The 15,708-nt window shown below is 41.6% G+C and overlaps 1 protein-coding gene across 1 annotated transcript in view; it reads left to right on the top strand.

The window, feature by feature from the left end:
- Positions 1-3,713: 3,713 nt before the first annotated feature.
- THBS4 (thrombospondin 4) overlaps positions 3,714-15,708 on the top strand; it is a gene marked incomplete at its 5' end in the record, with an annotated part of 34,278 nt that continues 22,283 nt past the window's right edge. The window contains 5 exons of the mRNA XM_009865890.1: positions 3,714-3,917; positions 7,992-8,239; positions 9,258-9,363; positions 14,981-15,063; positions 15,642-15,693. Coding sequence (XP_009864192.1) covers positions 3,714-3,917; positions 7,992-8,239; positions 9,258-9,363; positions 14,981-15,063; positions 15,642-15,693 — 693 coding nt within the window. The remainder of the gene's footprint in view (positions 3,918-7,991; positions 8,240-9,257; positions 9,364-14,980; positions 15,064-15,641; positions 15,694-15,708) is intronic.

Raw genomic sequence — 15,708 nt, 5'->3', positions numbered from 1 at the left:
ACCCCTAAAATGAGCGAAAGGTGGTCTGGTTTTACAGGGGTGCCTAGTAGGCGTGTTGGGTGGACGTCTGAAGAGCGCTTTTTTTTCAGTCGGGAGAAGTGAACTGCTAAGCTAGGAGAACTTGTTGGGACAACTCTTACGCACTCCTAAAGTCTGTAAGAAGACAGGTCCCTTCTAAATCCAGCGTTACTTTGGGAATATTATGCACGTAGTAAGTCAGAACCCACTTGATTTCAGAGCATACATAAAGTGAGCGATGTTGCTCTCTGGTAGCAGTCTGAGACTGGAGCCAGCTCAGCCGCTGAGTGCAGCAGTTGGTCTAACTTGGTGCCACTGCAGGAGCCTTGAAGCTGCTCCTGGTGCTCTCTGTGTTTTTACCTCCTTCCGTCATCTTATGAAGTGATGTTTGACATTTTAATTGATTATTCCTTAAATTGGTTATTCCTTCTGAGTGAAGCAGATCTAAAAGGCAGCCAATCAGAGTGATGTAACTGCATTTCCAAAAGCCTTTAGTAAAGTCCTTCTTGATGTAAAAACGTTTCAGGAAATTGTCAAGTTGGGAAGCAGGGTATTGCCATATTTTAAAAAAGAGGCAGATTTCCAGCTTGTCAGGGATGGCAGCGGGTGAAAGACCTCACTCTCAAGATGTGAAATTTTCACCTTCTTATAGGCAGTCAGAAATCATTGCAGTGGAGGTAGGGTTTCATTCCAGGTGTTTCAGCTGTGTCTAAGCATTTTTGGTTATTATTGGAGGAGAACCTTGGAGAGTCTCAAAAAGCTGTTGTGACATGAGAGCAGAATTAAGGCAAAGAAAGAGTTATTTTAAGCTCCATCGTCTCCTTTGCCAATAACTTCATCCCTCCATGTCTTTTCGTCTTAGGGCTTCCGTTATGTTTTAGCTCCCACCTGAAGAACAAGCCTTGGTGTTTTCTGGCAGATGTCCAAAGAGTGGTTTGCCACTGTCTCAAGGTGTAGCTGACTCCATGTTAACATTTTCATAGGAGGGTGAGCAGGTCCCCTCTAACAAGCACAGAGAGCAGGCAAGGGAGAAAATTCTGGTCCACCTCATGAGTGGGCTCGACTTAGCCCAATGAGTGAGTATGCACATCTGTGCTTGGAGGCATAGCTGACTCCTCACTCTCGCTGCATGAATTGAAACCAGCTGCTTGTGTTTTCTTCTTCAGCAGTCCTTTATATCTGTTCTCAAGTCAGCTTTTCCAGAGAGAGGAACAAAAAGATGAGGTTCTTCTAAAAATGAGGTCTAAAATCCTTGTGGATCTTTTTTTCTCGTTCCTTCCAAACAAGCAATTGACTCTGTAAGGTCCAAGAGCTGTGTCTCTCTGCTAGCTCTGCTAGGAATGTAAAATAGATTTTCATAAACCCATTGCTCTTCTGCTAGACACTTTTGCTAGCGTGTGTGTAATTTACACTAAAGAATCGATCTAGTCAGTGAAAATATCCCAAGAGAGAGTTCTATGACATGATGCCAAAGGATCTTATTGAGGCAGTGCGCTTTATATAACACAACTACCAAACCAGTTTGAATATTCATTTAAATACACAAACTTGAAAAATGTCAGTAAATGTTTTTCCTAAGGTTAGACAGGTATTTGCCAGTGTTTAGTCATGAATTTAATAGTATTTGTCCCGTATTTTTATAGTGTTTGACTATAGCAGAGATTTATTAGTCTTACAGGAATTGATATAAAATTAGCCAACACACCTAGAAGGACTGGACAAAATGTATAGCTACATCTTGTGCTGTTGGAGACCTAAGTACTGTACTGCAGTGCTCTGGCTAAGAAGACACCGCCGTATTTATGAGTGGTTATTACCTACAAAATACCAGTACAGATTAGTGAGTTGCGTTTCAGTCTCTCACTTGGGAAATTGCTATGCTCTTTTTGCACTAAATGTGATGAAAGACTCAACCTTTTCCTTCTGCTGCCTGCGTCACTGGTTCACTGGAGGCAGTTGTTGTCCTGGGATATTGTAAATCTGAACTGAATGAAAGAGAAATTCTTTGACTAGGTCAGTCTCAGGTACACATTTCTTAACTTTTTGAGAACAGTATTACAAATACATGCAAACAAAGTGCCTGATTCTTTTTATATTGAACTGTATTTCAATGGTTTCATGAGATGAAGGGAAAAATCCTTTCATTTTTCTATTTTTGGAAATGATGTTAGTGTCTAGATGAATGGATGTTCCAGAATAAGCAACGGAAGCAGCACAAACCCAGGCTAATGTCAGGGAACAGGGTTTCGCACGTGGCTGTGGGTAGATCTGAGTGCCTAGGCAATTGTCCTCTGGGCGCACTTCAGTCACCTCCTGCTTGTAGTATATGGAAGCAGGGAACTGTAGGATAGCCCCATCATCTTAGTCAACGATGATGGTTGTGCTGGGTAGAAAAGACTCATCTGCACTGGTTTTTGTCCTAGGAAACGAAACCTAATGTCACAGCCACTGGCTTGAATCAAGGTAAGGCACAATGTGCTTTCATGTGCCTTCACTGTCTGCCTGGTGCTAGGGCTGCTCTACAGCACTGTGCTGGTGTGGGAGAAAAATGTGGCCCAGTTGTGGTAGGCCTATGGAGTAGCAGTGGAATATAATGGCTAAATATGCCCTTATATTTAAATAATACCTGTGCATAGTCATTTATCAGACTTTATTAGAAGAGTATAATATATATACTGCTTTAATAGTAGTGGATTGAAATAGGAGATTATCAAGAAACCTAAGGGAATAGTTTACCGAGTTTGGAGACGTCATGGATTTAGGAACATTGAGGAAAAAGCCAGTTTGTTATTTCAGTGCCATAAGGGCAGTAGCTGACACGTGTAGGAATATGATGTTAGACTCTTTACTGATGCATTGTGCAAAACTTAAAAGAAAAAATTTGAGACAGCTTTCACTCTGCCTTCAGGGTTTTGGGTTTTTTTCTCAACGCTGTCTTCCTTTGTTATCTGTGCCAGAAGGGAAGGATGACTCTTATTTATATAATGTATCTTCTCAGAAGTCAATGAAGTGAGAAAGGGGTTCTGAACAACATAATGCTTGCCTGGCTTTTTTAGCATTGTTATTGATGCCCTGCAAATGCCTTTGAAATGTTTCTTAGAATAACTACACTGGAAATTTTTCTGAAAATTTTGATACTGGATCCTCAGTCTAATTGAAATGTGAACAAAAACATCTGAATATATGAAAGAGGAAATAAGTTAAAAAGCTTTCTGCTGAGGTGTGTCATCAGAAGAGAAGAATTTCAGAGATCTACTTGAAAATACTTGCCCTCAAATTTAAAGACTAGAGATCTTTGTTACTAAATTGTTAGTAATTCCTTTTTTAAAAAGTTGCTAAAAGATATTCAGTTGCAACAAAAACTGTATGATATTTTCATAAAATCATGGAATAGTTTTGATTGGGAAGAACCTTTAAAGATCATCTAGTCCAACCCTGCTGCCATGGAGAGGAATGTCTTTCACTAGGTCAGGTTACTTAAGATGTCCCAACCAATGGGGTGGTTGGCCTAGATGATTTTTAAATGTTAATTTTTGTTTTCACATTATTTTAGATGGGACAACTTGGGTTAATTTTAAAGTGTCCATATAGAAATAGTGAAGAGTGCGAACAGTCTCCAGTGAGTGACTTCAGACTACAATCCTCTTTGGTCGTTGTTGTATTGAAATTGCTGTTGAAACTCACTTATTTTTCAGTTTTTGATCTTCTGCCATATTCCAACAAGAGAGTGGCAGCAAACCTCTTGCAACAAGCGCTTGGTGATCCTACGCTGGATGCAATGTACTTGCTCTCAACATTCAAACTGCAACCAAAGAGCACAGCCACCATATTTGGCCTGTATTCATCAACTGACAACAGCAAATATTTTGAATTTACGGTAATGGGACGGATGAATAAAGGTGAGTTGTTTGGAGTACATAGGGGAAAACTAGTGTTGGTCTGGTCCATAGTTATTGGTGTGTCGCAGATGGATATTGAAAACTGCCGTGATTAACCTTTGTGCTTGAGCCATTCCTGTTGCATGCTGTCACCATTTAGCCTCCCCCACCTCCAGTCACAAGACAGAAGTTTTAGTTATATCCCCTCTCGCTCCCCTTCTTTTTCCTTCCTCTCACTGGATGCTACTCTCATGCCCAGGGGAAGCTGACCTGACAGTGTGCTGGCATCTCCACAGCAAAAGCTGTGGCTTTTGCTCTGAGCAATGCTGAGAAAGGAAGAAAATAATGGAGTACGGAGAAAGGAGTCAATTTGTGTGTTTTTGTTTTTCCTTTTTCTTTTTCCCCTTGGGACAATCACTGGTTCTTATTACTCAGGAATGCGAGGGACACATGCACATGCTGCTTCATGCATATGAAAGGCAGGTTCTTGTTCTGCTGACCCTGGAGGTTAGATGTGACTACAAAAGACAAACATTCCATTCACTTCTGGGATCTTCTGGGTGAATTAAAATGTTTATTCTCCTTTTACTGAAATTGGTTAATCAGGAGTCAGGGTAGGAACTTCAGCAGAGTTTTAGAAATGGAGAACTGTCATCACTTTCTGGAGCAGATCTAGGATATATTGCAATTTTAAGGTTCAGTGAAAAATTGTCCGTTGGTGTAAATTATTGTTGCTCCGTTGACTTCACCACTGCTATGATAATTTGCTGCTGCAAATGCTGTATTTCTGCAACTAAATCCTATATACTGAGAAACTCTACTGGGAAATTTTAGTTCATACATAGGAAAATTGTTCTATATATGCTGAAGAAAAGCACACCTTTCCTTGGAAAGAATAAGGGAATGGGTTAAATAAAATGTTAGTGTTTTTATCAGGCCTGATAAAATCCTTCTGAGGTCAGGGAATGAGAACTTTTGTGCTATGTGTGTGTCGGGGGTTGGTCACACAGCTTTATCAGTAAGTGTCATCAGTAAGTAACAGTAACGTACCTAATTGCTAAATAAATTATAGATCATACATACTCCTTCTCTCCCCCCCCACTTCTGTGTGTAAATGTTATATATATATACACACTATATATATATATATATACACAAATATATTTACCCACACAAATATCTCTATATACATGCAATTCTGTACATATCAAACTCTTCTCTTGATTTCCAAGAATACCTGCATGCCTGATTGTTACTGATACACTTAAATTGAAGAGGCTTTCTGGTGGCAGGTTATATGGCATCTTTTGATTTTGTCCTCAGTATGTTATTCTTGTATTTGAGAAGTGTCTGTGACAGCATAGTGGCATATAGATAGGCAGCATGAACTTGCCTGGTCAGTGGCCACTGTTGAGTAGATGGAAGACATCTGTAACATTCCTATTGTAAAGGACTGATCAAACAAAGGGGAGGCTTTTTACAGCAAGGCTGTTTTGTTGAGGACTTATTACTTTAGTGCACATTGTTTAAGGTGTATGGCAGTGTATGAGTAGTAGGCGGTGTTTTCACGTGTGATATCTCTGTGTCAAGTGTCCCATATGATTACTGCATACAGTAAGTTAAACTGCATCCAGAAGATCATGATCTTCTGGATGATCTGGAAGTATGGAGCATGGGTGCTGTTTGTGATCCTCTCAAGACTGGAGATCATCACTTAATGGTGAGCCAGTGTTGGTGTCTTAGCACAACGCAAGGTCTACATATCTGTGGTTTTGGAAAGGTGCACATGTGCATAGTACTTCCTCTGCATGGTACTCCTACTTACACACCCAAATCTGATCTGAGTAACCCAAAGCAGGCCTTAGTTATCCCCTGAAGTGCCACATTTGAGAGCTGTGTTCCAAATGATTTGTTCGTGTTCTGTTTTTTTTGTGGTATACCTGGTACTAAAGTGTTTGTAATGCCTGAATGTTTTTAAAGCACAGATCTGAATTACTGGGGAACTGCTTAACTTATTTTGATTAGACCAACATACTTTTCAAAGGCAAACAGCATCCATTGGTTTCTTACCCTTTACGAATGTTTCCTTTAAGGAACAAATAGCAGTAAGTACCTAAAAGGGATGCAACTTCAAAATTCTGTGAAGCATTTCCTATTTACTGGCAGGATTAGTAGTTTAATTGAAAATCTGTTTCTTAAGCAATACAGGTAAATTATTTACTGTCACAAATGCCAGTGCAGAATATCCTAGCAGCAAACACATGATGCAGGGACTTGGATGAGTTAAATCTTGTAGGGGCTGTGGTCCAGCAAAACCTCCCTTCAAAATCCTACTCTAGTTTACCAGATGGATATTTGGCTTTGGCTGAGGAAGGAATACTTGATCCTCCTTCCAAGCCAGACTGCTACTTGTCCTGAAACTATTCTGGCAGAGTTTATTGCGGTTTTTTTTTATTTCCCTAGCTTATTGCTGCGTTTGGTCAATCTGAATGCAGGGCCCAGATCCAAAGACCTTGCTTTCATATGTAGGTGTGCATAATATTCACACAAGTCAAATGCCTGCAATGCACCCTATCTTGTCAGATCTTTGAGTTTGCCAAGAAATACTACCTTTCAGCAAATTACTAGTGACTTCGTGCACCTTTGCAGAAGTCTCAACTCTGGCAGTGTTTTGACATAGACAGCAATGAAAAGATTCCTGGTATTGATCACAGCTGCTGAGACTTTAGCACTAGTGTAGACTTTGAAGATGGAGCCATACCCTGCCCTGTTCAGGCTGTATAAAACTGGATTCTTTTAATTATTAGATTGAGGAATTAGAAAAATACTAAGGAACATGTACCAAATAACTCAGATCTGTGACAAAAGACGTATTACAGAATTAAAGCAGATACGTTAGCAGTGGAGACAGACTAAGATAATTTGTTATGTGAATAGAAATGGGTAGGTGTTGTTAACTCTGAAGTCAAGAAGAGATTTTTCCCTCCACTATATCCATGTTTTTTAGTTGATGTCATGTTAATCTAGTTGCTTCTTGAAGCTCAGAGTATTTGTGAGCTCTGGCCCAGTGCAACAGTAGCAAACCTCTGTGAACTTGAAAGAGATGTTCACGAGAGCCAGTTGTTGTGGTGCTGGCATCTGTGTAGCTTGACTTCTCAACGCAACTGTCTGTTATCATGACATTCAGGCTAATAATCAGTGGGATCATGGAATAATGACTGTCTAACTTCGTAGAGTAGTTATTCACTGTCTAGATGCACTCAGCTTGTTACTTCTGCAGATACGCAAGCAGAGAGCCAGCAAGAGATTTTGTGGAGAGAGCAAGCTAGATGGTCAGATTTAGCTTGCAGATCCTAGCTTACTGATCCAATTTCTTCAGGAAAGGGACATTTTTTCAATATTACGCAGCATGTAAGAGTTTTTCTTTGTCTGCTGTTGTGTTTTTTGATGGTGCATTTTACTTAATAAAACAAGAATTAGTTGCATGAATTATCAAGTAGGTCATTCACTAATGCCTTAAAAAAGAGTTATGAGAGAGCTTAGTCATCTCTGGGAGAGGAATATGTCTTTTCTGCATTGTGTTTTGGTTTTACTTACTCTTTGTTACAGAAAAATGCTTGGAATCTTTCTTCCTTTGGTTTCTTTAGTGATGTGTTTGGATATAATTTCAGATGGCTTCACTGAAAGGGATTTTTCTCCTGGTACGTTTCTGCTACAGAGTATTTCTAGGTCAATTAGTTATGTACTTGCCAAGGTGCTGACTGCAGGCTGTCCGCTACACCCTTTACCGCTTGTATTTTAGCACGATATGCTCTGTTGTATGGCATTGGCTAAGGCAGTTAGAGCGGCCTGGGCAAAGCAATGGAAAACACTGTGCAGCCAGCAAATGTGGAGTCATGCTGGAGTCCTGGTAAACGTGCCCTGAGAGTCATTATCCCACTTATTGTTACCATTTGTATCTGCATATGGGATGCATTTACAAAAGCTGATATGTGGAAAAATACCAAAGCAATTTCCGATTTCCACAAGATCTTCCTTGATCAGCCGTGGGTTATCTGCTACCCTCTGATGGTCCCTCTGTGTATTTTGTACTAGTGGTGCTGCGCTATCTGAAGAGCGATGGGAGGCTGAATTCAGTGATCTTTAGCAACATCCAGCTGGCTGATGGGAAACCCCATGCTGTCATCTTGTGGCTGAGTGGCCTGCAGCAAGGATCGAACACAATGGAGTTATATCTGGACTGCCTGCAAGTAGGTGCTGTTCAGGACCTGCCAAGAGCGTTTTCAGCACTATCTCAGAGGCTGGCGACAGTAGAGTTGCGCACTTTCCAGGAGAAGCCACAGGTAAGTGGGAAAACTGGGAGCAGGCTGAGCACTTAGAGGGATCACAAAGGATCCTCCAGCCCTCAGTCCTCACAGCAGCCACACTCTATACAATGGTCCTTCAGTAATACTTGAGTATTAACTTTGAAAATAAATGTAAATGAAAATTCGCCATGGAACAGGTTAAATCTTACCTTCATTGAATCCAGTAGTAGTTATGCTATTAGTTTTAAACAGAATTTTTAGCTTACTTAACAAAGAAGAAAGAAAGAAAGAAAGAAAGAAAAAATTACTGCCTTCCTCACTGCAGTCTAGGCGTCAGCTTCTTATAGGTGTTCAATACGAGCAACGCTTGGCTGTGTATGTGGCTTTGCTTTTGTGATAAGCCACATGGACTAAAAAGACAAAAGAATGGTGGAGAGTCCAATCCATGTTTGTTTGACTTCAACAGCTTTTTTTCCCTCTGTCTACCAACCAGAGGTTGGCATAGCTTCCAGTCATCTCCATACCAGCAGTCTCTTCCACAAGCATCTTCCATCATCATTAATGCAAAATATGCATTAGAAGACACAAAGGCATTCTGCCCCCAAGTTTGTCCCCTCGCTTTGTATCATTGCAGGCTTGAAAATTAGCCTGTTTATATGGAGGATCGCTGAGGTGCCTACATTTCTGATATCAGTGTAAACCTGTTGGGGTGGCATGGAAGACTGCTTTGAATTCAGTTCAACACCAACAAAAAATCATACTTGTATACTGCAGGTATAAAAATATGTAAACTTCCTGGTATGTTAGATCGTATGTATTGGAATAGTGAAAAAAAGTTCAAAATAAAACCATAGCTATGTGAAAATCTGCAAGGCAAAGATTAGGGATTTTATTGCAGTTCGTATGGTGGTGGGTGGTCCTGAAGGGGACAGTGTAGCTGCCCTGCATGCTTAGAAAAGGGGCAGACTCTCTAAAAGATTAACTTTGTCTGATACTTCACATTTTTTCCATTGTTGCACCGGAATTGTGAACTCTGTTTCTCTTATGAGTCCAGGATACCCTAGATGAGCTGAAACTGGTAACTGGAGGAACACTTGCCCAAGTGGGGAACCTGCAGGATTGTTTTCTTCAACAAATTGAACCTATTCCTCAGTACACCGGTAAGGCCTCAACCAGAAGTTAAAATTATTCCTTTGGATATCAACGCAAAGAAGCCAATGTGATGAATATTAAAAATGTAGGGAAGCTCTATAGACAAGTTATAACAATTGCTTGGCTTAATTACAGCGATTGTAATTTCCTCTAAATGTTTTGGAAATAGGTAATTTTGGAGAGAAGACAGTCACTGTTGCTGGTAATAAAGCAATGAGCTGTTGTCCTAGTGAAGGAGGAGTCTGTAATGATTAAAAGAGGCTTTTTAGCCTAATTTAGAAGACAGACTTTTGTGATCATGATCTGTTTGTGTCCAGCTTAATATTTTAAGTATTCAGATTGCAGACAGTTTTAGACAGGAAGTAATCCTAAATGTGATACACTGCTACAGGCTTTATAAAAATAGATAGATGAATAGAGCAGCAAGACCTATAAATGTACTGATCCATATGGCCAGTATTCATCATTGGTTGATTGCTGGAATGTCCTGGAGTGGGGAGGAATAAGGTGTGAAGAAGGACACGAGAGGCTGCAGACCGTGTTGGCGCAATGGCTACAGAGCTTGAGGATCTGTGTGGGAATCACAGAATCTCTTTGGCTGGAAGAGACCTTTAAGATCATTGAGTCCAACCATTAACCTAGCACTGCCAGGTCACCACTAAACCAAGTCCCCAAGCACGAGATCAACATGTTGTTTAAATACCTCCAGGGATGGTGAACCCACCACTGCCCTGGGCAGCCTGTTCCAATGCCCGATGACCCCTTCAGTGAAGAACTTCTTCCTATTATTCAGCCTAAACCTCCCCTGACACAACTTGCAGCCGTTTTCTGTAGTCCTGTCACTTGCTACTCAGGAGAAAAGGCTGACCCCTCCTCTCTCCAGTCCCCTTTCAGGTAGTTGTAGAGAGTAATAAGGTCTCCTCTCAGCTTTCTATTCTCCAGGCTAAATAATCCCAGTTTCCTCAGCCACTCCTCACAGGCCTTGTGTTCCAGACCCTTCATTAGGTTTGTTGGCCTTTTCTGGACACGCTCCAGCACCTCAATGTCTTTCTTGTAGTGAGGGGCCCAGAACTGCGCACAATACTTGAGATGTGGCCTCACCAGTGCTGAGTACGCAGTCATGACCACTTTCCTATTCCTGCCGGCCACCCTATTTTTGATACAGGCCAGGATGCCGTTGGCCTTCTTGGCCACCTGGGCACGCTGCTGGCTCATGTGCAGCTGGCTCATGTGCAGCTGGCTGTCCACTAACACCCACAGTTCCTTTTGTGACATGCAGTCTTCCAACCACACATCCCCAAGTCTGTAGACTTCCAAGGGGTTGTTGTGGCCCAGTGCAGGACCCAGCACTTGGCCTTGTTGAACTTCATAGTTAGCCTTGGCCCATTGATCTAGCCTGTCTAGATCCCTCTGCAGAGCCTTCCTAACCTCCAGCAGATTGACACACCCACCTAACTTGGTGTCGTCTGCAGACTTAGTGAGGATGTACTTGATCACCTCATTTAGATCATTAGTGAAGATATTAAAAAGCACAGGCCCCAGCACTGAGTCCTGGGGGACTCCACTTGTGACCAGACTTTTTACTCCCTTCACTACCATGCTTTGGGCCCAGCCTTCTAGCCATTTTTTTAGCCAGTGCAGAGTGTACTTGTCCAAGTCTTGAGCAGTAAGCTTCTGAAGGAGAATGCTGTAGGAAGCAGTGTCAAAGGCTTTGCTGAAGTCCCGGTAGACAACATCCACAGCTCTTCCCACATCCACTAAGCATATCACCTTGTCATAAGTGGAGATCAGATTGGTTGGCCAAAACCTGCTCTTCATAAAGCTGTGCTGACTGGGCCTGATACCCTGGTTGTGCTGTTTGTGCCGTGTGATGGCTTTTAAGATGGTTTACTCCATGACCTTCCCTGGCACTGATGCGTCTGTGGCTTCCTGGATCCTCACAGAAGGGCCGGAAGGAAGATCCACGGAAAAACCATTGCAAGGCAGCCCCTAGTACTGCTGCAAGTTAGCTGAGGCTTTTGTCACCTGATGAACTGGAACTCTGCTCCAAAATCAACTCCTTTTCTCCCTGAGCTAGGCCCCCCTATTTGTACCCCTTCCTAGTCCCTGTCAACCTGCCTTTCTTTTGTGGGAGTGAGGGAGAAGAATGAGTTCACACTGTGTGTACAATATGCTAATGTGTGACAACCATGGCAAGAAAATAAAAGTGAGTTCACGGTTTCAAATAGGATCCATGAGAAGTTCTCTCTCCCACACACTCTTCTGTCCCCTCTGCCAAACCAAACCCTGCAGCACTGCTATGTTTGATTAGAATAGAGGCAACGTACGGATATTATGTAAGTGCATCCTGGGTATGTTACATGAAGGTAGACATCAATGGTATGCGGTCACAACAGAATCTGGTTTTCCTTTTAGCTATGTAAATCCTCAGTTGCACATTTGTCTGTTTTCTTGCTCCTTAACATATATATACCTAGGCAAAAAATACAGAGTTTTATCATCAAAGGTCTCTTTTCCCCTAACTCAACAGGCATTTGCACATAGAAGAGGAGGGTAATTCAGTGTTTCCTTCTGGAAAATCTCACAGCTCGATTAGCATGGTTTCCAGATTGCAGACTTGTACCTTTCTCATGTGTAACTTTTTGCTCATTAATCAATGATACAAATGGTAGTAATAGAGAGAGATATTGTTACTCCAGGGCTGCCTGTACCTGGCTGAGCCTCTCAAATTCAGTTGCTTATAACCTTCAGATGCAATTAGTATCATATTAATTATAATAATAAACCAACTCACATGAATATACTCAAAGTCTGCGTAGTTAAATCCACCAAAGGAAAAGGTGTAAATGTTCCAACAACAATATTAACTCAGATGCCTTGTACTTTTTATATGCTTCACAGTGCTCTTTTACAAGAGCAATATATCAGATAACCACAGCCTTTCTGCCTTCAGCCAGAAAAAGCTGGAATGCAACTGCTTAGCTGTGTAGGGATGTGATACCTATATATCTTGGTAAAAACATGTGTTTTCATATTAGTGGGAAAATCCTCGGGAGAGCTTTTGACTTGAGTAACTGTACATGTCTTTGGCCGTGTGCGTGGTCATTGCTCACTGCTGTGGCAGCAGCATTCTGTCCATGTTCAGTCTGTGAGGCAGAGATGCCTCAGCAGTGTGGAGGAGAGTGTATGACGGTTAGACAGAGGTTGAACATATGCGTTTGTATCTTCCCATGTGGGTAGGAAAATACAGTCCAAGATGCGCTAGATTGCTAGATGAGATTAGAATGCTGCTCATAATCATTATCACAAAACAGTCAGTTCAAGTGGGGTCTTTGAAGGTCCTCTAGTTCATACAGTGCACCTGAACCTGACACAGTGTAAAAAAATAACTGTGTCACGCTCAGCCAAAGAGTTTGCCTATAGAACTTGCGGATGCCCTGTTTTTGAAGGTGTTCAAAGTCAAGTTGGATGAGGCTTTGAGCAACCTGACCCCATGAAACATGTCCCTGCCATAGTAAGGGAGTTGGACTAGATGGTCTTTAAACGTCTCTTCCAATACAAACCGCACTGTGATTCTGTACTGAAAGGTCCTGGGAGGAGAAAGATAGAGTAGCTCCTTGGCATGACCTCAGGCTTACAGAGGATAAACATGTCAAGGGACTTAAGTTCCATGATGGACAGTAATGCTTCAGATCTGTCTCTGAATTTAATTATTGCTGTGACAGCCATTCTGTTACTCAGGTCATTACTGACTCAGAGTACGGAGCTAGGGACTAGCTGAACAGGGAGCTGTCTCCATAGGTGAGGAATGGATGAGAAAGAATACATGGTAGGATCAGATAACTGCATAGCTTCAGGTTGTACCTTTTGCTTACCCAGATCACTTCTGGGAAAAGCCACCCCACAATATACTATGGACCAACAGCTCCCTGAAAGGCCTTTTCTCTCAGCTCTTACCTTCGATCACTGATCATTCTGCTGCAGGTGGGCCTACCATAGGACTTGGCTTTAAATGGAAAGGAGAAAAAAAACCTAACAAATTAGGAAGTCATCTGTTTCTGCGTGGCTGTCTAAGCTTGCAAACAGATCCTATAGTTCACGGCAGGTTTAGTCCGCTTAATGTTTAACAGTCTGCAAAACTGAACAGATCTGGTTTTGATTTAGATGATAGCCAACAAACAGCATCTGAAATCTTGAGAATTTTTTTCAAATCTCAATCAATAATGCCTAAGCCATTCTTTGTTTGAAAGAACCAAGGAAAACAAAAACAGGCCCCAGCATCTGCCCGACAGCCTATGTGCCAAGTTCTACTGTAGGATGCTGAAATAGCCATGATGTTAAGTCCTGCCGCCTTCCTCTCAAATAACAAAAGGATGCAGTTGGGACTAGAACAAGGCAGGTTCTGGAACAGGTGGTTCCTGAGTCTTTAAACTTGTTCAGTGTTTTGATGAGAAAATTGCATATGAGGAAAATGTAGCATGTCAGAAGTTGGATGATTCCCACTAGAATGTTTGGAAACAGTTAGACATGCTTTGAAGTACAAAACAATGAGGTAAACATTAAGAAAAGCATTTTTTCATATAAGCTTTCAGTACTCAGAAAAGTAACACATGAGTAAACCTCCCTGAAGCCATTGGGCATAATACCAAAATATCCTGCCTGCTCAGAATGTGAAAGAGCATGTATTTGTGAAATCTGTTTTGACATACAGAAGTAAACAAATAGCCACTCAAGAGAGCTACAAACAGAAAGTGTGACAGGCTACTGTGCTGACCATGCTCTCTGCTTCTCCTCTGTTACTGGGTAAAAAATAATGTTTTATTTAACAGATAAGAATCTTATGTGAATATCTTGGGTTGATTCTGGTCCTTCCCTATGGCTCATTACAGAAGTAACTTTTGGTCTTGTTTTAGAGGCCGGAGAACTGGCTTTGGTGTGCATTCATAGCACAATGAGTAGATGTTTTGTGAGTCCATACAAACTCTGAACCCTCCAGAAGCAAATGCATCCATGAAACTTGTGTATAGCGTGATGACCTGCCTTTTGGGAAGAAGTCAAATGACTGTCCCTGTTATTAGAAGCATCGTGTTTGTCAGAGCAGCACTTGTGACTCATGGTTGGAGCTGCACAGTGAGCTTACTCAAAAGTATGCAGGAATCACTTGTGGTGACATGGAATACACTTCTGGAGGGTGACTTCCCACTGTGTGCACAGATACTTCGTGCCCCCACATGCCCTCCTGTGGATTTTGCTTGAAGTTGCAGGCCTTAGACATGGGGGGCACCGGTAACACTGATGACATTAGTTGCTGGTGTTGTCAGATCTTACCAGAGAGCCTTGACACTGAAATAGTGGTAGAAGAAGAACAGATTGCTTTTCTCTCTGTGGAGAGGTTCCTTCGCTTGTTTCTGTGGTATACAGGAAAAACTTGAGTTCTTGCAAATCAGTCTATAAAAAATGGAGCTAGATACTGTTTGTTCTAAGGACTCCTACTGGGCTTAAGTCTATAATGTCTACCCTCCTTGGCTCTTCATGGTGTTTCCATCTTGTATCTCAGAAATTATTATGACAAGTGAAGGAGAGTTATGTTCATTGTGCACTTTTTTCTCTACTATGTGCCTGCAGGTGATTTTAATAGGCAGCTGATGGGTCAAATGTTGCAGATGAACCAACTACTGGGAGATGTGAAAGACCTTCTCAGACAACAGGTACTCTATAAAGGCTCCGGCATGAAATATCACAAGCTGGACACTTTTGATACGAGTTAGGGCATAATTCACATAAGAATAAACTCCTGTGTAAAGTTCGTTGCCTCAGAGGGATGACATAGTGGAAGAGAAATAGCCATGTACGTCCTGGTACCACTATGGAAGATAACTGAATGTGGGAGTGTAGGGGACTTGCTTATTCAGATCCAGAAAATCTAGTGTCTTAAGTGCAGAGGAACTAGAGTAGCCATCCCAGCCTTTAGGTCTGTTGCACAGAACTAAAATTGGATTTGTTCCAGTTGCTAGTGAGTGTCAGAACTGGAATTGCTGTGGGTGCATGCCCTTAGTTAAGCATGTCATTCTTAAAGTGTCCTGTTGATGAACACAGAGCTGAAGTGCAACCATTAACACTGTCCTTAATTTTATGGAGTACTAAGAACATCAGATTTCAAGATAGGGTGGTTATGTTGCATAGTTTGAGTGGCATCTTGGGGAAAAATTATAATAGTTCTTTCAGCAGTGAGATGCAAACTGGAACTGCCTGTATCCGTATAATGTTTATTTTCTATATCCTTAAGGTCAAAGAAACAACTTTCCTGAGAAATACCATAGCTGAGTGCCAAGCATGTGGTAAGTATTCCTATT

Source organism: Apaloderma vittatum, unplaced genomic scaffold, assembly GCF_000703405.1.
Source record: "Apaloderma vittatum isolate BGI_N311 unplaced genomic scaffold, ASM70340v1 scaffold18783, whole genome shotgun sequence".
NCBI lineage: Eukaryota > Metazoa > Chordata > Aves > Trogoniformes > Trogonidae > Apaloderma > Apaloderma vittatum.
This window is presented reverse-complemented; position numbering and strand designations above follow the sequence as displayed.